Source organism: Carassius gibelio, chromosome A3 (genome assembly GCF_023724105.1).
Source record: "Carassius gibelio isolate Cgi1373 ecotype wild population from Czech Republic chromosome A3, carGib1.2-hapl.c, whole genome shotgun sequence".
In the NCBI taxonomy this organism is placed as follows: Eukaryota; Metazoa; Chordata; class Actinopteri; order Cypriniformes; family Cyprinidae; genus Carassius; species Carassius gibelio.
The window spans coordinates 19,315,647-19,339,765 of record NC_068373.1 but is presented as its reverse complement, the minus strand read 5'-3'; the positions used below and the strand labels follow the sequence as shown (position 1 = coordinate 19,339,765).

At 40.6% G+C, this 24,119-nt stretch overlaps 2 protein-coding genes across 14 annotated transcripts in view; one reads left to right on the top strand and one right to left on the bottom strand.

Annotated features, from left to right (window-relative positions):
- LOC127950987 (caskin-1) overlaps positions 1-12,794 on the top strand; it is a 99,405-nt gene extending 86,611 nt beyond the window's left edge. For 3 of the 12 annotated variants that reach the window (XM_052548508.1, XM_052548519.1, XM_052548497.1), the window contains exons 12-23: positions 150-176; positions 1,639-1,743; positions 2,236-2,351; positions 3,245-3,344; positions 3,572-3,675; positions 4,838-4,948; positions 5,968-6,069; positions 6,152-6,290; positions 6,410-7,605; positions 7,708-8,488; positions 8,576-9,212; positions 9,483-12,794. In XM_052548508.1, coding sequence (XP_052404468.1) covers positions 150-176; positions 1,639-1,743; positions 2,236-2,351; positions 3,245-3,344; positions 3,572-3,675; positions 4,838-4,948; positions 5,968-6,069; positions 6,152-6,290; positions 6,410-7,605; positions 7,708-8,488; positions 8,576-9,212; positions 9,483-9,579 — 3,515 coding nt within the window. In that variant the 3' untranslated portion in view covers positions 9,580-12,794. The remainder of the gene's footprint in view (positions 1-149; positions 177-1,638; positions 1,744-2,235; positions 2,352-3,244; positions 3,345-3,571; positions 3,676-4,837; positions 4,949-5,967; positions 6,070-6,151; positions 6,291-6,409; positions 7,606-7,707; positions 8,489-8,575; positions 9,213-9,482) is intronic. The other 9 variants (XM_052548530.1, XM_052548546.1, XM_052548573.1 and 6 more) reach the window with 5 other exon arrangements.
- On the bottom strand, positions 12,554-23,868 carry LOC127951023 (E3 ubiquitin-protein ligase TRAF7-like). 2 transcript variants are annotated; one of them, XM_052548613.1, is made up of 21 exons: positions 23,759-23,868; positions 22,683-22,815; positions 22,517-22,574; positions 22,103-22,188; positions 21,610-21,726; positions 21,375-21,467; positions 21,072-21,105; positions 20,063-20,246; positions 19,840-19,974; positions 19,529-19,746; positions 19,362-19,435; positions 19,218-19,266; positions 19,009-19,136; positions 18,833-18,915; positions 17,943-17,982; positions 17,732-17,848; positions 17,196-17,318; positions 15,344-15,463; positions 15,097-15,228; positions 14,890-15,009; positions 12,554-14,355 (listed from the first exon to the last, which is right to left on the bottom strand). In XM_052548613.1, exons 3-21 carry the CDS (start codon positions 22,566-22,568, stop codon positions 14,341-14,343), a joined length of 1,920 nt encoding a protein of 639 aa, XP_052404573.1. In that variant the 5' UTR covers positions 22,569-22,574; positions 22,683-22,815; positions 23,759-23,868; the 3' UTR covers positions 12,554-14,340. The 2 variants fall into 2 exon arrangements, with proteins under 2 accessions (XP_052404573.1, XP_052404583.1); XM_052548623.1 differs by lacking the exon at positions 23,759-23,868 and adding an exon at positions 23,393-23,518.
- Between the last annotated feature and the right edge of the window lie 251 nt (positions 23,869-24,119).

The following is a 24,119-nucleotide window of genomic DNA, read 5'->3' as shown; positions in this document are numbered from 1 at the left end:
TAATCAATTGGTTCCAATAATTCCTTAACGTTTTCTGAATTTAATTTTTCTGAAAATTATTATTTATGAATTTTTCCTCATTTATGTTTCATTTCAATTGTTTTTTTTTCTGACATTATTTTGGTTGTTGATTTTTTTTGTTTTTTTAGAGACAAAGAATGACCAAGATTTGGCTAGTAAGTTCTTTTAACCAGCACAAAAGAGGTCCATAGCCTCTCTTTAACCCTTAAATTTCCCTGATCTTGGTGCTACGTTTTCCCTCTCTGTGATGACCATACCTGGCATTCGCTCCACTGCCCCCTTCAGTCTTTCTCTCTTTTACACGTGACCAACAGGGAATGCACAGCCAGCCTCTCACCCCTCCATACCTGCATCTCTGCACAACATCAGTCTGTTTGTGTGTGTGTGTGTGTGTCGTCAATGAGCATCTGTCTGTTTCATCTCTCCTTTGTCTCAACTGTACTGATCTCTCCATGCATATACTAACTCTGATCCTTTCAGCGTTTGTGTATCAAAACAAGCTTTGAAATTGGTATGGAGCATGTTGGTACTCTCGTGTACTCTGGATCGTCATAAATTTGAATATGTTTATGTCTGTTTCAGTTGTAAATGATCAATAGTCGTCAGGCCCATGTGGCATCTATGCCCTCAGAACAGAATTTGAATGGTGACCACAACCAATCTGAATATGTTTTCAGCTATCAATGAAACTGTTGTAATTTCAGTTCCCTTTAACACTATGTTTAAATCAACTATGAAGAATCATGCTGGGTTTTTTTCTGTAAAATGGCAAAAAAAATTGCACATTCTGTCTTGGCCTGTTAATTTCAAAATAAGTACTAAAGTCCTATTTACCAAAAAGATTTTAAAAATTTAATTCCAAATTCAAATTCATGTAATTTCAAACCTATAAGACTGACTTTCTTCTGTGGAACACAAAACAATATTTTGTAAAATGGTCCATACAATGAGTCAGAGGGGTCCAAATCAAATATGGTGACAGTGACTTTCATTGTATGGACAAAAACAGTTTACAAATATTCTTATTTTGTGCTCACGGGGTGAATAAATGATGACAGGATTTAAACTTTAGGCTAAACTTTCCCTTTAACAATATTTTTTAACAAATTATGCAAGACCTCAATGATTAGAGACAGCTGCTGTAAGATGCATTTTTATTTGTATATGAACACATTCATGTACAGCACACTTGTGGTTTGATGGCTTCAGAATCCTAATGAACTATGCTCCTGTAATGCACTGCGACACTTTTTGTTGTGATACCTATTTACATATATAATCATATATATCTGTATATATTATATATGTTTTACCAAAGTGTATGTGCAAATCAAGGCATATATATATGTATGCACGCACATAAACAATACATGTTATTCTTTTATATTTCATGTAACTCTGTATATAAATGTTCATATATATTTGTGTTAGATATACAGTATATATATGCGTGCTTGCCTTGTGTGTGTTTGAAAGGGAAAGAGAGGCTTGTAGTCAAGCAGACTAAAGCGCATAGAGATAGTTTAGCTGTCCTCATGCCAGACCTTTCCAGGAAACTTCTGATCCCAGGCAGGTGGCCAAGCCAGGGCACAGTTAATGGTGGTTTCTGTGTTAAAGGTTCTCGCGGCTCAGAGTCCAGTCCACATGGCTCTCCCACCCCAGCCGGTGGTCCCCAAGGTGGCAGCAGCGAAGAGATCTGGGTGCTGCGCAAGCCTGTGGCAGGTAACAGCAGGGCTGCCCCTTCATCATCCTCCTCTTCTTCTTCTCTCATAATTCCCCCTGCTTTGCCACGCTCCAGGTGCAGCTGCTGTACACCTGACCTCAGAAACCTCCTCAACTGCAGGCGTGTAGGCGCATTGAAAGACTCCCATTCACTCTGTTAGAGCAACATGCGTTAAGTCGTTCCCTCAAGAACACACATACAGACAATCCACAGATGTGTCTGTAGCCGTGTGTGCAAACTGCATTTTCAGTGAAGGCAGCGTGGGCCTGAGTGTGTTCGTATTAGTGACTCTGGTAACATGCCCTTGTGTCCATCAGTCACCTGGTCTTTGGTCACCATTGTTATGTAAGTCTCTGTCATCCCGTGTATCAGATCAGTGCATTGCAGAGGGGAAGTTCATAGTGGTGTGATTGGAGGGTTTAGGGCAGGTGTGGTCCAACTGGGCTGACGGTGTTTGTGTGTGTGTGTTTGCTGGGGGCTTGTTGTTCCAGGTGGAGACCGCAGCAGTGTGGGCAGTTCAGGCAGCGTGGCCAGTGCCCGATCTTCTGGTAGTGGACAGAGCGCAGGAAGCAGCAATATTATTCATGCACAGGCAGAGGGAGTCAAGGTAAGCTATCTGACATGAGAAGTGACTCAACTCCAATGTGGTTTGAGAGGATACCTGAAATAACTGCCTTATATGTGGCTGGTTAAAATAGTTAGAAGTGTCTTTGTTCTAGTGACAGCATTACCGTGTCTATTACAATCTCCAAGAACTGAAAAAAAGGAGGAACAATCATGTCAACCATATCAGTCAATGACCCTAAATAATTATAAATAATGAGCATGGACAAGCTAGAAAACATTTTTAATCAGTTACTTTTACAAGCTGTTCTGCCAGCCATTAAAAGTTTGACCTAGATGGTCTACAAGGCTGACCTTGACCCCACAAGCTGGCAATCCAACTAAACCTGCTAGGTCCAGCTAATCACCTTAAAAGACAAGTTAGGAAACATGTAAAACCAATCTCAGGTCAAACTAACAAGGTTGACCAAAATTATCCAGAAGTTTAATCTTGATCCTACAAGCAGGCAGTCCAACAAAACTTGCCTGGATCAGATGACCACCTTAAATGACCAACTAGAACCCATGTAGAGCCAACACTATCAGAAGCTGGTCTCTGTGAGTCCTAACCAGATTGATCAAGATGGTCTACAACATTGACCTCCATCCCAATAGCTGGTGGAGCTATTGGGGCTATTGGGCCATCTAAACCAGCTTTGCCCTGATACTGACCAGTTATTGATGAGCTTCAAACAGCTACCATGAGATGTTGATTTTACCTACATTTTCTGGAGGGACATTTACACATCAGAGAAAAATCCATTGCTCATTTTTGCAAAGCTTCATTCTTTAAAGTTGAACACAAGTGAATGAGCATTTAAGTCCAATTGGCATAGTCTGCATCAATGATATTTCCGTGTAATTGTATTGATCTGATGAGCTTTGTTTATTCTGTAGCTTCTGGCCACGGTTTTGTCCCAATCTGCCAAAGCTAAAGAACACCTGCTGGAGCAGACCAAGTCTTTGGACCACCCCTCTCACGCTTCCAGCAACAAGGGTTAGTGGGAATTTCAAACAACTCTTTTGAGAAGAAATCACAATTTTTTCACAAATTAGAGGCTTGGCTGCTTTTTCTGTGCCAGATGGTTGCACTAATAGCTGTGGGTGGGAGCATCACAATGATCTGATTGGCTAAGAGGAGTAGTTGGTCAGAAAACACAAAATGGATTGGTCTGTGTAATAGCAGTGCTCTGATGTATATGAATGATTGCATGGTTCTTTTAGGATCCTCCTCACGCAGTCAGAGTTTATCAAGCTGTCCACTTCATGAGCAGCCGTATGGGGAGGCAGTGTCCCAGAAGAAAGGGGAGGTGCTGCCTGAGGTGAAGGTAAGGAGACTCCTACTCCCGCTTGAGTCACACTGTCCCTCTACCTTTCCCTCAAACAAGCATACACTTTTTTTTACGCGCACATATGCATGCATGCACTGGCATTTGCACATCCAGGATGCTTTCACAGGACTTCCTCTCACAGCTGGCATAATCAGTATTAAGTGCTCTCGGTTGTCATCAGGACATGGTGAGTGGGCTTCTCCGTAGACTTCCTTGCACGCTGTCCTCAGCTTCAGACTTTTGTCAGCTGCTCAATCTGATACTACTGTCTAATATTGTCAGCGATTCCTTTCTCTCTGATCTTTTCTGTTTATTCATTTCATTAATTTTTTTTGCCTCATTTGCAATAAATTTCACCTTTTGATTTCTTTTCAGAGAGTGCCCAACAATGTAGACTTTTTGAATTTGGAGTGTATTTTTGAGGTGAAAAATCAAGATTTAGTCTGTCCACTCTGAGATTTGCAGAACAGATACAACTGTAGGGGATATGAGACTATGACGCTGATATTTTCTAGAAAGGTGTACCAACCCAATATGAATATGACACTGTCTAGGTGTTATTATCCTTTATTCCATAAATGAGCTTGTATATTGCAAACTGGTAATACATATTTGAATATTAAGTTTTATAATGAGCTGAAATAAGCAGAAATTACACCATTTAGTCATATAACAGAGAAATTTGGCTTCCATCCCCAGCAGGACTTTGAGCTGTTGAGTAGCGCTGCTCCATGCTGAACTTTTGGACTGAGGGCCATCTGTTCAAAACAGCCCTATTTTCTGTGCTGCCCATTTTTGCCTCTCCTACATAGAGTTACAGTACATCCTCCTACTTCCAGGAAAATGGCATTCCAAAGCAAATGATATATGGGCACTATATTTTTTTAAGCTGAACTGTTTGGTTCATAAAGAAAAGCCCTAACTTGCTAAAGCTTAAGCTCTTGTTGCTAGAGCAGATACCTGGACCAAGAGTAATAATGTTAACTCCAGTATAAAAAAAGTAGGGATAGGTTTTAATTATTTATGAACTAATAAAGTTTAGTGAAGTTAAGACATTGGCCACTGAGACTAATGTTTTCAGGTTGTTGGCCTGGGGTTTGGTCCATTTTCAGTCACAGGACTCAAACAATGATAGACTGCCACCTATCTTCTCTTCTAGAGCTCAGAGGCTGTTAACGAATGGCTGAGCGAATTTCAGCTGCAGGTCTACGCTCCAAACTTCATCAGCGCCGGCTATGATATTCCTACCATTAGCCGAATGACCCCAGAGGTAAGAATTGTCCCCCCAGCCCATCCCCTTAAGCCACTCTAAGCTATTCACTTCACTTCCCTCTACCCTAAATGTAACACCAACAGACCCACTCAAAGCACAGAAAAGAAGCACATCAACCAACAAAGTCTCCCCAAAATTTCAAATAAAATTGCTACCAATGTGCCAGAAGCACACAGGTTTAACGGGAGTCTGAATTTTGCCCAAGGCAAATTGGAAAATCTTACCCAGAAAATCCCCCCCAGACACTGCTGCTGTCAAATGTGTTTGTCTTTGTCCTACTATGTTATGTTGGTATCCTGATGAATCACATAATTACTTAAGCAAATGTTGTGATTAATGTACATGCTGTTGTGAGTTGTATAATTTTATGTATATGATTAAAATCAAAAGAGTTTAAAATCTATATCTCATGAATATATTTCATATTTTGTAGTAGAAGTATTACCGGTCATTTTATGTATATAATGGACTGTAAATCTGTTACTAACCCTAACCCTAACCCTAACTCAAAATTGTTACTAAACCTGAAATTAATCTTCAAGGAGTTTGAATTCCTGAAAGCAAGCTCATCTACCCATACTAAATAGGACTTCATAGGATTTAGATAGTGTCATTGCTGAAAGCAGAATCAACAGGGGTGTAATGTTGAAACGCTGTGGACATAATCAGTTAGGATATGTTAATGTAGTTATGTTTGGGGGTACTCTGAAAAGGCTTCTTTTCCTCACATTACAATATTATTTTATTTTATTTTTTTCCTTTCCAATTTTCTATTATTATTATTTTTTTCATTTTGCATCTGCTTCTGTCATCCTGGCACTTGGAGTTTTTAATATGTCTGATGTTTTATCTTTTATTTATATGTAATGTTGTGTATATATAATATTGTGCATTTTTGTGTATATGTTCTTATGCACAATATATATGCCACTTGGTTTAGTGTGTATTTGTGCATGAAGGTCTTAGTGTGCTGAAATGTGATTGGCTGGTTTAGGGCCTCCTATATTTATTTTCAGGATTTAACAGCTATTGGGGTAACCAAACCAGGACATCGAAAGAAGATAACCACAGAGATCAATAAGATCACTGTTAATGAGTGGCTGCCTGACAAAAAACCGGTGAGTTAAACGCACAACCACACACACACACATTCAAACACATCCAGATGTTAATTTGTTTTTATTTGCATTTAATCTGTAGGCGAATCTTGGAGAGTGGTTAGCTATGATTGGGTTGAGTCAATATCACCAAATCTTAGTCCAAAATGGATACGAAAACATTGAGTTTATTACCGACATCACTTGGGAGGACCTTCAGGAGATTGGCATTACAAAACTTGGTAAGATAGATAGTGGACTGGGATCCATGTTGTTAGTGATTTCACACACAAGCTTCTGTTCTTTCCAAACTGCCTAGGCCATAGTGGTTTACTCTCTTTCTCTAACCTAATTTGCCTAGGTCACCAGAAGAAGCTTATGCTTGCAGTGAAGAAGCTGGCAGAGATCCAGAAGGCCTCTGACGGTCGCAACACACTGCGTAAAAAGCCCCCAGCCACTCAGGAGGTGATGGCTATTGAGAGCCCACCCCACGACAGTGGAGAGTGTTTGTCCCCTAAAATGAGCACTTTCCAGGACAGTGAACTGAGCGGGGAGTTACAGGCTGCTCTTACTCGCCCTGCTGATGTGCAGGATGGCTCAGAAATGAGAACCAACAGCAGTATGGGAGCACAACATCGAGCCCACAGTCTGCATGAGAGCAGTATGAACAAGAGCCGAGACACAGAGGAGCCTAGTGGGCCACCCAAAAAGGAGGCACGTACCATGCGCCAGAGCAGCCAGGGGGGCCAGAGAAGTGTCTCATCGGCGCAGGCAAAACCACGTCAGTCTTATCCCCAAAGGACAGGACCACCCTATACTCCTCCACAAACGCCCACCAAAACAAAACCTCCCACCTCACAGACGGTGAGCAATGCACCAGGTAAACAAAAACCTAGTTCTCAGCTGCATCAGCAAACTGAAAAGCCCATGACACCTGGTGCTCATCCCCAATCCCCCACTCAAAGGTCCCATTCACACCCAGCTGCCCAGCCTGTGGAAACTATGGAAGCTGCACCCCAAGGACCTGCTGTCTCAGTACCACTGCTGTGCCTGCCTCCAGAGAGCAACGAAGCCTGCGATGAGTACGGTCTGCCTAAGAAACGTACCCACAGCCTGAATCGCTATGCTGTGTCTGATGGTGAGCAGGAGCGGGACGAGCTAAATGTGCCAGATTTAGGAGGAAAGTATGCTACAGTACAGCACCGGGTGGTTCGCAGCAACTCAGTGAAAGGGCAGGCAGACAAAAATGTCAACCGAAGCCAGTCCTTTGCACTCAGACAGAAGAAGAAAGGTCCACCTCCACCTCCCCCCAAACGCTCTAGTTCAGCCATCTCAAGCTCCAGTAATAATCTGACAGAAGTGCCCAAGGAGATGAACAGTGGACCACTTCTGGAGGTTCCCTACCAACCACAAAGACGTGCAAGTGACCTGGGTGGCACTGTAGACTCGGGGAGTGCTGGTAGTGTTAGGAGCATTGCGGCTATGTTGGAAATGTCCTCCATTGGTGGGGGTCCCAAGGGTCTTGCTTTACAAAAATCTGCAGGCCACTATCTCCAGGTAAGGTGGTTGTCATTGTGTTGGGATGATACTTAGTATTTATCATAAAAATGTCTGTTATAGCAATATCTGGTGTAGTAAAACAAGATTGTTTCTCTACAGGTGGGTTCTGCAGTAGCAAAGCAGCGTGATGCGATTGGACTGAATGGAGAAGTAGTGAACCGTCGCAGGACTATTAGTGGGCCTGTCACTGAGTTAGTAGCAGCTGCCAAGCGAGGACCACAGCCTGAGCCAGTCCAGGATAGACAACGCAGTGAAACCCAGCCAAGCTCTAGTGGGAGCTCAGCAGAGAACCTTCCATTTGCTGAGGATGGAAATCTCACCATCAAACAAAGACCTAGACAGGGCAAAGATGAGACTGAGGAGGGACTAGAAATGTCATACTCTTTACCCCAGGAGAATCCTTCACGTGTGGATGGCACAGCTTCGCTGAAAAGGAGCACCAGGCAGCAACCAAATGGCACCAAGTTCCATCTCATAGAGTCAAATACAGTTAAGCGCCGCCCAAAGAGCAAAGACAAAGATACAGAAGAAGTTCAGGATGGGCAGATGCCTGTACCATATGAGAATGGGACTGGCACCATTAAAAGGCGCCCTGTGTCAGAGGTGACTGTTTCAGAACAGCCCAGGCCACAGGAACATCCTGAGAACTCTCCCCATCGAGACAGTGCAGACCTGGAAGGCCATGTTACTGAGAGTGCCCCTCGTAAGTCCATCAAACCGCCGGTGTCCCCCAAACCTGTTCTGGCCCAGCACATGAAGAAACAAGGACCACCGGCTGCCATCACCAAGAAAGCCCCATTTCCTGGACCAACTGGGGCACCTGGCAGCCCAGGTACTACACAGTGTGGCCCTTTCACTTGCCCTGTCTTTACACAATTATGTGAGTATCCCGTAAAACCCTGTAGGATTTAGACCTTGTTGCATCAAAAGCCGCTCAGTCTCTTCTCCCATCTCTTTTCTCTTACAGTTGAAGGAAAGAAAGTACCTCCTCCAATTTTACCAAAACCTACACCTCCACCCACAGCTCCCAAACCATCCAAAAATGTTCTGCAGTCTTTAAATGCAACTCCTAATCCCACTCCGACGCCCTCTCCAGCCAAGCAGACTGTCACCAGAATGGCCAGCACAGCTTCTGCCCAGAACAACCACCCTGTCAAGGTTACAACCCCACCAGCCTTGAGTGCGCAGATGCCACACACACCCCAGTCTCCTCACACCCCACAGACACCTCGGACACCCCAAACTCCCCAAACCCCACAGACACCCCAAACTCCCCAAACCCCACAGACACCCCAAACTCCCCAAACCCCACAGACACCCCAAACTCCCCAAACCCCACAGACACCTCAAACTCCCCAAACCCCACAGACACCCCAAACTCCCCATACATCAGGTCCCCCAACTCCAACCCCTACACCTCCACCTGTGAAGCCCCCTCGCTCTTCAATCAGTGGGGTGTCCATGGACAGTTCAGCTGGATCAGCGTTTGTCGCAGGGGTAGTGACAGTAGATGCAGTGCACCAGAAGATAGAGGAGACCAGTGCCTCGCTGGCTGCAGCCCTGCAGGCAGTAGAAGAGAAGATCAAGGAGGATGGGCAAAAAGAGTGAGTGTCATGAAACATGCAAAAACTGTTTTCAGTGACATAATAGACCGGTAAGAATCTAGTCTGTGATGGCATCTAGTCTCACATTAACATTTAATTTGAAGTAGTTTCTAGTATTTTTCTAGTCACAAGTCAACTGATCTTCAAATGAAGTCAGCAGTTTTGTGCACACATCTTTGGTTATTATGAAGCAAAGACCTATTTACGTCATTGCAGCCATTTTTATTTGTAAATTCTAAATCATATTTAAGTGTGGTTTTTGATTCACAGCTCATTGGCTGAAAACAAGAGCACAGTGAGCATCCTAGACGACATCGGCAGCATGTTCGATGATCTGGCCGACCAGCTGGATGCCATGTTGGAGTGAAGAGCACAGCCTGTGTCTCTGTGGCACAACCTCAGGGCCCCGGGAGAGCACAAGGGCACAATGACCAACAACATACCCACCTATCCCTTCCTAAACCTCAACCCTGGCTCCTCTCACCCCTCTTTCCTCCTCCCTTCCCCATCGCCATAACACACCTATCTCTTCTCTCTCCCTCCAAGTTGGTTTGCACAAACCCAAGCTGATGTACCTCAGGACTGGGCAGAAGGCCATCCAGGGCTTTAAAAATCAAAGACAGAGCAGAGGGTGGAGAACAGAGGCTGGGTTTTAATACATAAAGCTCCTCTCTCTGTCTATGGAATATCGCTATCTACCATGAGCAATGACTAGTAAAATAATATGAAAACAATAATAACTGTATATGACATAATAGTATGGTATGTGTATATTGTAAGCATGAGGGAAGTTTGTATCTATAAAGAAAAAAATCTCATAGTGAGAGTCATGCATTAGTACAGTTATATATATATATATATATATATATATAAATAAATATAAATATTTTATGTTTTTATTTCATGTTCAATGGTACATACAGTGTTGAAACATTAAGAAATCTATCAACTTTGATGACAGATATGTGGATTTTTCTACGACTATATTGAAGTTAAAAAAAAAAAATATATATATTATAATAAGACTGGCTCAAACATCCTGTATGTTTGGCTGTGCTCCGCTGAAGAGTGTTGTGGGCTGTGTTGAATGTAGTGAAGTGACTGAAGTTGCTGTTTCACCCCCTGCTCTGTGCTTGCTCTGGGCTCCCGATCTGTGCTGATGTGACCCTTTATGTTTCCATTCACTTTCTGCCTGTGTGAACTCATACATTCCTGCTCCTGCACAGTCTTCTTCCTTCATCTGCCCTCATCATGTGCAGTGTCCTGTGTGCCTTAACATGAGAGGTGACTTCAGTGCTTATAACACACAAGCAAACTGCTTCAATCTGAGAAAGGTCCCGTGTTCATATGGGAGGCATTGCCTTAAGCCAGTAGGAAAGGAAGGGCCTGTGGGTTCTGATTTGGTGAGGAGTAATTTTCATCCTTGGACATCTCCATTCTTCAGTCATCTACAGTAAGGTGATATATAGTTTAGGCCTTGAACTCAACAGGAATTGCTGGTTTACTTCCATGCTGTGATGCATTTCCAGACAAAACAGGATATGCAAGGAAAAAATGTACAGTGGGACTTTATGGTGAAGGTAGGCACTGAAAACCAGAATAGCTATTGGTTAGCATTATGCAATAGCCTGAGTGGCCTAAGTAAAGTGCAATGAATGAATTGTTCACAACAAGACCAGGATCACGCATTTAGAAAGTAAATAGAGTTTTGTTGGATTTTACTATATGAGTGACCTCAGAAACACAGGCGAGAACAAGGTAGAGGGGTCCATTGATGGTTGACGGATTGCAGAATGTGGTATGTCAGGAAGCACAAAGTGAGGAAGTTACAAAAGTGTGTGTAAGTGGCATAAAACAGGAACTTAAAAGAAACATGCAAGGATGCTGCAGACTGACAGTGCAGTGAACTAACAAGGATTTCACAAATGCTGATGTGGATTGATGCTTAGCATTTCCACCTACCCAAAGAATCTTCTAAGCTTAAGGCTCTGAGTTTGGATGGGTGTAGTTCCATTGGAAGCCTGCATGCAGTCTAACCTCAGCACATCGCTCAGTGGCTGTTTTAAGGGTGTGAATGTACCATGGTGTGCCTGCTTTTTGCATTCCCCCCACAATCATCCAGACAGATGTCCTTAATGACCAAAGTAAAAGCTCCAGTCCAGTTTAGCATGGGCCCATAACTTATTCTGAATAACATAGCAGTATCTAGGTTAAACATATTCACTGAGAATCACATTACAGTAACTTTATAGGGACATATATTGAGGGTAGGCTGTGCACTGCTTTTACATTTATTTGGTTTGGTCTCTGTGGACATAAGCTGTGGGGAGCGCAGTTCGCTCTTACGACAGCACCGGTCACAACAGAACCTCTTGCAAGCCTCTCAATGTCATTATCTCATTGCCAGCAAACTCACAGTCTCTCATTATCTTTAACCATCTTTGTTGCCATGACAATCTGTCTGCTCATTATTAGAATTGTCACAGTATCAAAATGATCTTAAATGTAATTAAAGAAAGGGCCCGAAGGAAGGGGACAGAAGCAAGAAAAAGTAGTTGTGTAGGTCCCACAATGCTTTAAACACCTTCAGTAGCTCCATTTATGCTTAATCCCTTCTCCGGTTCTCAGAAGAGTATTTGTAATATTTAAGTTATGAACAGAGATTATTCTAGATGTTTTCAGCAAGTATTTAATGATGCAGCATCAAGAGGGCTTGTTGATAAAACTGCTGATATTTAAGATAAAAGTTTAAAGTGTCTTCTTGGCTCTTAAAAAGTATTTTAAATGAATTGTAAATGGTCATTTTTTTTAGAACTCCAGTTTTCTTTTTTAAAGTAGCTTTTTGTGATAAGTTTTTTGACTGTCATGTCTTCAGATGAAATAAGTTGTATATTATGCAAATGTTATGTTTTTTAAAACAACATGTATGTGCCTTGCTTTAGTTCTTTTTATTTTGTCTTTCATGTTTGAACAATGCGTTGAGGATATGTTAATGGTCTTTGTCCGTCAGATGTTCAGAATTATATCCCTTTATGTTGCGGTCTGCTCTGTGGACAGAGCGCAGATGTCTGGCATGGGAATGGCTTTTATAAAAGCTTCATCATGCTTAGCGCTTCAAAGGACTGGGTGTCAATTGAATTGTTATGGCCCTGCCCCCCATCCCCCCGTGTATATAGCTGGATGTTTGTCACTGTGAATCTTCATTCAATTGTTTTCTTCACTTTAAAGTTCTCATTGTCATGTTTGCTTGTTTTTTTTTTCTTTCGTCTTTTTTAATACCAGAGAAGAAGAAAAAAAAAACTATGAAAAATAATGAAATTCTGAAAACACTGAAGTCAAACTTATTGTTGGTGCAAGATGTTATTTAATAATGAAAGCCGTTTTCAATTCCATCCTTTTTGCAGACATTTCAAAAAGAAAAAAGAAATCTGCACTGATCAGTGTGTGCAGGCTGTATATTGTGTTGATGTTCTGCCATTGACTTGTATGATACCTGCTGTGACTGGCATTAGGAACAGTGGTGTGCTTGCAGTGACTGCATCAACAGCCACCTGCTCTAAATAAAACATTATATAGAAACAATCTCATCGCCATTCAATTACTGAACACCGACAAGACCAGTGGGAAACCGCTCAACACCAAAGTGTTTCATTAGTTAACATTAAATACTAAGCACTTCTCAAAAAAACTAACAAGGTAATACCAAAGCGCCACACAGCCCTTCACAGATTTGTTTCTTCTTAACTCAAAATGTATTAAGGACACATTATGTGAAGGTTAATGACTCAAGTGCGCTCTGTATGTATTTTATACATGTAACTGTTTTTAGTTTGCATTGGAACAAGTCTCAACTTCATATCCTCTCACAAACTTATTGAGGGAAAAATACAGGCACAATGCTGCAGAAATCGTCCAATTGTCCTGAATAGTGGAGCTGGATTTGGTAGCTCCATGCCACAAAAAGGCACTTGATATCCAAAATAGCAGCATTTTTTATGCCTTTTGTTTAGTACACTTCAAGGTAAAGGGACAGTTCACCCAAAAATGAAAATTCTTTAAATTTACCCACCACCCTCATGTTCAAAACCTTAACATAAAAGACATTCTGCGGAATGTTACTGACTTCCATTGTATGGAAATATAATATTTCTCCAAATATGTTCCACAGAATAAATCAAGTCATACAGGGCTACATAAAGAGTAAAATATCACTCATTTTTGGGTGAATGTTCACTTTAAGCTTAGAGGGGAACTCAACAGTGTTCCCTTCCACTTCATTGACTTCATTACTTCTTAAAAGTTATGCTAGGATGCTCAGTGGTAATAAATTAAGTGCTTTACACTCATCAAACTAATCAGAATTACTGTTATCCTGTTCAAAAGGATTTAGTAACTAGCATGAATTACATTATAAAAGTCTTACTAGATTGGCATGGGCAAAATCTGACTTCCATGGCAAACATGGAACCATGCATGAAGCAGTTGCACCTTTGGTAAGGAAACATAGCATTATTTACACTAAAGCATGATGGATGGTCATACAAAGATTTCACATTGAAAATATCTGAGCAGTTCTGGCCGCTCAGTTGGCACTGTCAAATCGGAGATAAAAACATGGCCACTGTGTAGTCCAAAACAATGCTCTGCTGTTTCAGGCCTAAGTTGGTATAGTGTAGGTCTTCATTCAGCCGGGGGATGATGGTCGCTCCATGCATCTCCACTGGCGTCAGACTGATGCTTAGGCACTCACTCAGTCATGAGACTGCAACTCATGAAGGTCAAAGTTCAACAGTCAACAGAACACTGACACAACTTTTCCATGGTCTGCAGGGAACATGACCCTTGACTGGATTCAGCTCCATTTGTTCAGACTTCAGTTGAAGTCTTCCCAAATCTAAATCATACTTCTATTGGAAATTATCTTGTATGTATAAAATACTACGAAGGTTGGGAGATTCTGTTTGCTGTCCAGAGGTGTCCGGTAATTGGAAACAAGCCACATTCATCCAGCGCACAAAGCAAGCCGTGTTTGTCCGTCACACGAGTCCGTGCATCAGAACTCATTTTGTCTCTAATTTGCGATATATTACTCAACATGTTGACAACTAATAATGATAAGCAGTCACATTTAGCACGTCCACACCTGAGGAGAAAAAAAAAACAGAATAAATTGTTAGAGCCCATATACATTGAAAGATCTGAATCCAGTAGAAAAAGATTCAAGGAATGGTGTCTCAATACTGTTTAGCTGCTTTCAAAATAGTACAGGCTTTACAATGAGTAATGGTATAGAGTGACTAAATGTTACATAGATGTTTTTAATGTGACATTGTATGCACATACATAGCATGCAGCATATTTCTGAAGGATCATGTGACACTGAAGACTGAAGTAATGATGCTGAACATTCAGCTTTTGTTTCACGGGAATAAATTACATTTGAAAAAAAAATTAAAATAGAAAACAGTTATTTAAAACTGTAATAATATTTCACCAAATAAATGCAGACTTGGTGAGCATTAAGGGACTTTTCAAAAACATTATAGAAGTCTTTAAAACCCAGAACTTTTAACAATTGTGTACAAAAATGAAAGCACAAAAGAATTTGCCCCAAAAAGATCTTGGCAAGCTACAGTTTCAAAGCAGACTTCCCAAACTCATTGTAAGAATCTCTGACCTTTACGGTGCTGTCTACAGCTCCAGAGAAGAGTCTTCCTCTGGACACAGCGAGCGCAGTTACGCTGCCCTGGTGCCGCAGCAGAGTCTGGGTGCAGATCATGTTGTCCATGCTCCACACCTACAACAAAAAAGAGGTGGTAAATATCACAAAAGAGGTGACACATATCCCCAAATTTCACACCCTAATCCCAAGCCTTTTGTTTACCCTGAGAGAGCGATCATAGGAGGCACTGAACACTTTGGTCTGATCGGGGGTTGAGATGACGGCAAGGGCATACACTGTGCCCACGTGGCCCGTCAGCGTCCGCACCTGCTCTTTGGACTCAATGTCCCAAACCTTATTCACAGAGGAGAAATCCCGATTTGAATAATGTCCTTACATTTTCAGCTTTTCCATGACCATTACCCTTGTATGTAAAGCTCTGCAGGGCGTAGAGATTAATACTACTTACATGAATGAGGTTCTCATAGGTGCCACAAACTATATGGTGATTGGTGACTGCAATGGAGTACACACTGCCTCCAGAGGTCTGGAGCACATGGACACACTCCAGAGAACGGATGTCCCAGATCTGAGGGGAAATGGCAGACAGACCATTTCACAAAAATCCATTTCATTTATTGACACTAGATGTTAATGACTAGTATGCACCTTATAATGCACATTATGCATGAGACGTTGAAATTAAATTAAATTTAAAATAAAATGTATGCATTTAGCAGACGCTTTTATCCAAAGTGACTTACAGTGCATCCAGGCTATCAATTTTTACCTATCATGTGTTCCCGGGGAATCGAACCCCCAATCTTGCACTTGATAACGCAATGCTCTACCAATTGAGCTACAGGAACACTATAATATAAAGTATGAAATAAGGTGTCTATATAAAAAAATAAATGAGTAATATGAATAAAAACAATAGCCAAATCACTGGTTAAAACTAAACATAGTCCTGTAGAGAGATTCTCCTTGGATTAACCAATTAGAGAAGTCACTTTGACCACAAAAATGAAAAAAATAATAATAATAAAGTGCAAAAAAAGCTCCGCAAAAATCCCCTACACTCAGTGGAACATGTGAATGTTGTAATTGAGTCAGTATATTTTCTTTAAATATAAGTGCAATGTAAAAACATGTACAAAATAAGTACATTGTACTAAATTATTAATTAAAAAGTACACAGTAGTTAAGGCCACTTAATATAAAGTGGGTCCAATATTTTCTTTTATTGTATTATTCATAGAGCTTTGCCAGTAGTGTAGCTCATTTCCATTTGTCACAGTTTTTTTTTATCTCAATTTTTTCAAAATCTACATTTTGTTTAAATTAAAGGTTATAAGTCAGTTTGTTTGGTTCATTGCTTAATCTCTTTATTAAATATATATTTTTAAAAACACTATGGAAGCAATGAATGGATAATATATAACAGTGATAAAAGTGGAAAAGTAATGATCCCTGCACTCTACAGCGGTGGAGTTTGTATCTTTATTTATTCTTTCTCTGTTAGCATTTGTAGCAGTATGCACTGCACTCTGCACTCTGCTCCCAGACAGCTTTAGACAACAAACAGCTTTGGTTTGTCTGTCGTATCCGGTTTTACAAACATCTCCGAGAAATCCTCTTTTTTTTTTTTTACAGTTAGACTGAACAGTAAACAAACTCATAAGAACAGCTTTAAATTTGAAATTCTAATGTTACTGCTACAGGAATATATATATAAACAAGGCCCTTTAAAAACGAGGACAAAAATCACAAAATAAAAATGGAATTTCCTGCATAATGAAAAATATTGCTAATCAGGACACAAAAACTGATTATATGTAGACTTCAGATGCAAAACCCGCTAATTGTTTTTAGAGTATAATTTCATAATAAAAAATATATAATAATTTTATGATTAAAACTATTCTTATTTCTTTATTTATTTTGCTACTATTTGCTATGTCTTGTCCAAAGAGGTGGACTTTTGCAGGTGGGTTTTGCAGCAAAGATGATCATAAATACCAATGAATTGACTAAAGCAACATTTCTGAAAATAAGGCATTTCAATAACTAATAACCTTTACATTGCCATTAAAGTGAAATTACTAAACCTAAACACAGGTGGAATGGTAAACGGTAAACCTAAAAATGAAAATTAAAAGAAATAAAATGCCAGACAGACTTTGCATCTGAAGTCTTCATACATATATATGTGTGTGTGTGTGTGCGCGCAATTTGCGCTGAATTGACACTAATAATAAAGTGCACACAGGCATTTTCAAGCTATGTAAAAGCTTGACATCCCCCCACCCACTTCTAACCTTTATGGTTTGATAAGATCCGCTGTACAGATGATTCTGAGAAGCAACCAGAGCTCGAACCCAGTGATTCAAGCCAGTTAGTTCCTTCTTTAGCTTTAGCTCTGTGCCCACAATATCCCACACCTACAGAGGGAGAGAGAACGAGAGAGAGAAAGAACATCAACAATCACTTGAAGAACATTCAGAATTGGTAAACAGGAAAGTCCCAGAAAGATGAGATCATTCTAGTGCTGAACCTCGACTCCCTCATTCCTCCCACACATCACCATGGTGATCCGAGCTCAGCATGTGCTCTTCAGACAGGCTCTCAGAGACAAGTGGATCTAATTCTGCTCCACTCGTGCCTCAGTAACTTAAGTCTGCACTTTTCTCTTTTCTGCTGGAGCACTGATCTCATCTTCCACAACATTTTAGGGAAACTGAAAATAGCTAATGTGCACATCAACAAATGGGGCAGAATAAAGCTCAATATAAGCGGCTTGGTTGGGCTTGTGTCTGCAGACATGCACATCTTCTCTTCAACAGATGCCACTGACCTTAATGGCTTTGAGAGAGCCACTGAAAAGCATGTTGTGTGAGGACACTAGAGTGCACACTGGGTTGTCATGTGCCCGGATCGTGTTCACTTTCTGCAAGGTCTGGATATCCCAAACCTGAGGGAGAGCAAGCACATATCTGCGTTATATGTACATGGACCATGTCATGAACATTTGATTACTCTGATAAATGTATTTCAGAAACACTCACAATAATGGTGCAGTCAGCTGAGCCGCTGTAAAGTTTGTTCCTGCAACAGAAAGGAGAAATAAAAATAAAGACCTCCTGTCTAACATGAAATTACATTTGCAACCCATTTTACTTTCACAATTCCTTCAATTGTTAATTTTTAAATATAACTTTTTTTCCCCCCAATTTATTTGGATGTTAACATTTATTTGTAACATTGTTAATACTTTTAACAATTAACAATGCATTATAGGGCTATGCAAAAAATCTCGTCAGTAAAGGTGCTCCTGTAATTAGAAGTACGTCTCCAGCACGCGCGTTCAGATCAGGGTTGCCAGATTTTCAAAACAAATCCTGCCCACTTGCTTCTCAAAACTAGTCCAAAACTAGCCCAATTGAATTTCCAGGAGGTTCCCCGATAAAAATTGCATCCCAGGGTTAAAATAAAAGTTTTGTTGGCATGGTTGCCTTGGTAAAATTCGCATTTTAGGGGCTAAACATCACGTTATTTGTATTGGGGTACCTTCAACCCACGGAACCAGTGTTGCCAAGCCTGCGGTTGTTTTTCATGTCCACAGGTTGAAGTGATACAAATAACATGATGTTTAGCCCCTAAAATGCAAATTTTACCAAGGGAACCCCACCAAAACAAAATTATTTTATCGCCCGGAACGAAACGTGAATGGGCTAGTTTTGAGAAATAATTGGGCAGGTTTTGTTTTGAAAACCTGGCAACCCTGATCTGAACGCACGTGCAGGAGATATACTACTAATCACAGGAGTGCCTTTACTGACAAGATGCATGCACATGAAAATCGCATTCGATTTTTTGCACAGCCCTACTCCATTATTTACATATTTTTCTGTATTTAAATATTCATGTCTGAATTCAAAACCCTCAAAATGCTTACCCCTGAATGCACAATGCCAACACTATTCCATCATGGCCCTCAAGGGTTTTCTGACACTTATATGTGGTGCATGTGTCCCAAACCTATGTGGAGCACAGAAGTACAGGACATTAATGTAGATTAAGAGGGATGCACATAAACCAAAAGAACAGAAAACTAGTGGGAGGTGAAATTACCTTGATGGACTTATCTGATGACCCACTAAAGAGAAGATCGCCGGTAGAATAGACACACAAACACCACACCGGACCCTGGTGGCCCACAAAAGTACCCTTGCATTTGAAGATCTGCTGGGGGTCGTAGGCTGCAAAACATTTCATACAGTCAGACAATAACATAATTTCCTCACAAAAATTAGGAGCATAAACGAGGAAGAGACACTCACAGCCCAGTATACCCATATTGAGTCTGGCATTGATGTGAGACAGTTCATCCTGCAAACAGAGGGCTGGGTTAGTAAGCTCTTAATACTGAAACACCACAGTTGTACATCGTAATTTGGTGAAAACCAGAGTGAAAGTAGACAAACATTAAGCATGGAAGCATCTCGTCTGAACTCCATCAGATCTTCACTGAGCTTACTCTGGTTCTCATCCAGCACATCTGCCATATTAGCACAAGAAAACCCCAAAAAAATAAACATTCATGAATATTTTGACCTGAAAACAGTAAGCAGTTAAGACTTAGTTTCCTCACCAAACTTGAGCTCCAAGTTCTTCTCCAGCTGGTCTAGTTTCTCAGACAGTTTGCCCAGCATGGAGCGCAGGAACGAGATGTCCTGGTCCTTCTGCGCCAGTGTCACCTGCATCTCATGGAATCGGTCATCCATCTGCTGGAGAAACTCCTTCAGCCCCTCGAACTTACACACCTCCAGATGCGTCTCATACGTGTCCTGATTCCCAATAAAGGTGCAACTAGAGAAAAGTAAGCAGAGATTAATCAAAACTGTTTTATTTCATTATCTACGCAACTAAAGGAAAGATGGTTAGATTTGCAAAATTCCATACCCATATTTAGAGTGAGGGCACTTAATGTGTTCACACTCTTTCAGATGGGACTCCAGGTTCATGGTGAGCAAGGGAGGGCAGTTGGGGTTGTTAGGACAGCGAACAGGTCTGTAGTCACAGCTTACTTCATGATCTCTGCCACACACAATCCAAAGTCATTACACTCCCTCTGCATGACTCATGACTACGTCCCAACAATAGAAATTAAATGCGGTGTGCTCACTTCCTGGTGCTAAGCTTGATGGTGAATGGACAGCCAAGTGGGTCAACCTCAAAGGCACCGGGTTTTCCCGAGGCAGCTGGGTGACAGCCGTACTTGCAGTGGATGAAAAGCTCTCCGATTTGCTCGGCCACCGCTATGTTATTCACTACCACCGTGAGCTTAGAATTGTCCACAGGGCATTTCTCTGTAGAAACACGAGTTATTGGCAAAACAAAAATACTACTGTATGTCGAAAACATCACTCAAGCCAAGAGCATAAAAATGAAAGAGTTAGCATGGAGAGGAAATGAAAGAGGAACTGAGCTAGAGACTTGGTCCAAAATGAACTTGAAGCCACTCCTGCTAACGCTGAGTGAATTTAGAGAATTTAAATAAATATTCAAACAAATTTCAGAAAGAATTCAGATTGCTTCAGCTTCGTTCACATTTTATGCAGCATCCTTCTGCTGTTATTTTTTCTTTTTACAATAATATATACAGTACACCCCGCAATAACAAAGCAAAAAAACTAATTTGTGATAACTTTTTAAATGCATTTAAATAAAAACGCTTTAGATTTTTGTCTTTGATACTACAGAATTAATACCTCAAAAAAAAAAAGACAGATAAAGTCATATAATCAAATATATATCAAATCTATCTAGGCATCCTTGACATTCTGGATGGCAAGTTTTCTACATTTCCATGAAATTTGAGAATGACAACGTTTTCTGTAGAAGATATTTTCACTACATAATTATTGTGGTCGAAAAAAAAATTCACAATAACAATATTATTGCGAAACATACAGAACCTTTGAAAAAAAGAATAATACTATCTCTTTTCTGTCCAATTAATCATACTTAAAATATGAGTGCAGGGAAGTGTAGAGAGAGTTTGTAACCGTAACTGCACAAAAGCATACAAAAAGAACTTAGTAAAAATAGTGCTTCCTCACTACTGGCAGCAATGTTCATCGTGGGAAAGCTGAAAGCAAGACAAATGCTTAGAGAAAAAACGCTATCCTTACCTGAGGTCAAGGCACATCGCCTGCAGAATGTGTGCTAAAGTGACAAAGGAAGGGAAAAGAGAGCACAGTGAGAGTGAATAAGAACTGAAATTTCATCTACTCAGCTCTTTTAAGTGTAATTCATCTCTCAACAGACACTTGTATTGTGGTGTTCAACAGCCTAACAATGCCGTAGGAAACAGGTCAATGAGGCGTGCTGTTCACAGCCCAAGCTGACAGGAAAATCAATACATGGCCTGGAAACAGATCACGACAGACAGCCCTATCCTGAGGGAGAGGTGAGGGGGCGGCAGGCTGACTCACTCCGCAGGTGGTGATGACGGGGTCCTTGAACACGCTGCAGCACAGCTGGCAACAGAGCTTAACAGAGGGCTGCTCTGCAAACACCTGTGGCTCCTGGGAAGTAAAAAAGAGGAAGGGTGAGAGAGAGCGAGAGAAAGTCAGCCTCGTGCTGGACACATGTCTAGGTCGCTCAGTCTTTAGCGTCACTATACTAGATCAACATGTGAATAGGAAACAGAAGACTGCTGACACTCACTGTGTCTTCCTCTTCCTCGTGCAGAGAAAAGGTGGAGCGCAGCGACATGTTGGACTCGGAGTGCAGAGAGCGAATCGAGATGGCAGAGTCTGAGCGACGAGGGGTACTAATGGGCGGCTGCAGGGACAGGGACAATTAGCATCTAACTATAAAACTTAAAAAGTAAATATTTGAATTACCATAAACCACTTTTGCATCTAGCCAGGCGTTAAAAGCAACAATACAGTCTATGTCTAAGGAAAGAATTCATCCTGTATTCATGTATTCTCTTATAAACAGTCAGGGCTAAATACAATAGGAAAACCACAAACAGCAGAACAATATATCAGTTGCATTTATCAAAAACTAAGAACTGCCCAAAGAGCAAATAAGCTAGTCCAAAAGCTTGCTATTATGTACATCAATGACAAAATTGTGAGGTGTTTGTGTGATTTCCATTCCTCTATATGTAAATGTACTTGGCTGTTGTGAAAAGGGATGGCGTCGTGATTACCATGCCATCATCGTCGTCACGAGCGGAGAATGTCAGAGTGCTGGAGGATGAAGGGGTTCTGCGGTGCTGTTTGTAATTAGTTTCCGCTAAAATGAAAGAATACAGTAACAAGCGAATGATTGAACCTTGTTGCTAAGCAAACAGTCACATGGAATCCTGTACAATCAATGCTAATCCCAGTCATTTTCAACACCAGCAATTTCTTTCATAGTGGTTTTCATAGAGGTACAACATGTACATGAGAAAATGTTTTTTTTTTTTTTTTTGGCATTTTAAAACCACCGTGTCATGCATTATAACACAGTTATAAGGACCACTTATAATGCAATTTGTGTGCAATATTTTAGCTTTTAATAAAAAAAATTATTCTAAGATCCTAATCTGAATCCAAGTAGCCCAACAGATAATACTGACCTTTTGCTACTTGAGGGACCGCTGGAAATGTGGATCCGAAACTAGCTTCCATTTTGGCCTGCATACAAAAGAGTATGGAATAAGAAAACAATTGAGAATTTATGCTACAGAAGTCTTTATTAAACTTGTAACAATGTAAATAAATATAATATCCATTCGTTCTTACCCGGTTGCTGATGTCAGGTGAGGGTAGAGTTATAGTGGCACCTGTCACAGATCCTCCTGAGAAACGATCAAAATGTGATGATTTACTACAGCTCACAACACAGCAAAGCCCTGTAGAAAATATCTGCTGCCGCCTAATTAAAGAGAAAAACATAAGCTATATATCTATCTTTACACACACGTATATGACATGTAACATATGTATGTTAACATATATAGATATACATACTATACACACACACACAATGCATTACATAATATATATATATTTATCACTACACTTCATCTAATTCTATGAAGACAAAAAAATCAATGTGATTAAACTGGTGAAAAACGTTTAAAAAAAGGTGACCGGATACAGAATATATTTTCATTGTGATTTTATTTTCCAATATATCCTAAAATCTTGAAAAACGTATATGGACACTTATTTTTGCGTCAACTAACCCTTCATGAAAAGCGCTGTTGATACACACTCTTTTATTATATATATTTAAAGAATATCAGCTGTAAAGAACAGCAGACATATTTCCCGACAGAGCGTCAAAACAAAGCACGGCGTTAAACATGAACAGATCTCTCTGTTAGCAAAGCAGAAGCCACAACTGACACAAGATCAATGATTCAGCTCTCTTTATGTCTCGCAATTGGTGAGATTTAAACGCTCCGATTATAAACAATGCTGTTACAAAGTAACGTTACGCAGCTCACCATGTTTTGAGACAGCCAAGATTTTCTTAGCGGATGACTGCTAATAATGGGGACATTGTCTTGTAAGCATCAAATAAAACGGAAATACATTACATAACATGTTAACAACAGCAAAACACGCAAAAAAACAGACAAACAATCAAGCAGATTCGTTTGATGATATGCTAGTGATGATGTGCTAGTGATTTTCGTGCCTGAAGTGAGCTGGCTAGCGGTGTTGGCTAGCAGACGAAGTTGGTTTGTCCAACAGCTTTAAAACACCATATTTAGCTTTACCAAATGTAGTAAGACAGACTTCTATCTTAGCTACAAAAGACATAAGATACGTCTCGCATGTCTATTTAGCCAAACAAATTAGATTCTCACCATTAATACCAAATCAAAGTCTGCAGATGGTCCAATTTTAATCTTTCTCTCTCACACCCAGACGCATATTACAGAGGATTGTGGGAAATGTAGTGCGGAACAGAAAATACGCTTCATTGTCGGGAATTGACGCAACAAGTTCCTGGAATCGCCCGAGGATTATTGAATATTCAGGAAGATGAGACCAATATGGTTGGATCATGTTTTTTTCCCTGGGTATTTTTCAAGTCAGTTTAAGAGTTTAAACGTCAAATGTTTACATTAGTGGTATGCAGTCTGATTCATCTATGAGAGTCGAATCTTTTGAATTCTGCAGGCTGCACCGTTAGGCCAGTATGTGTCAGAAAGAATCATTCATTCA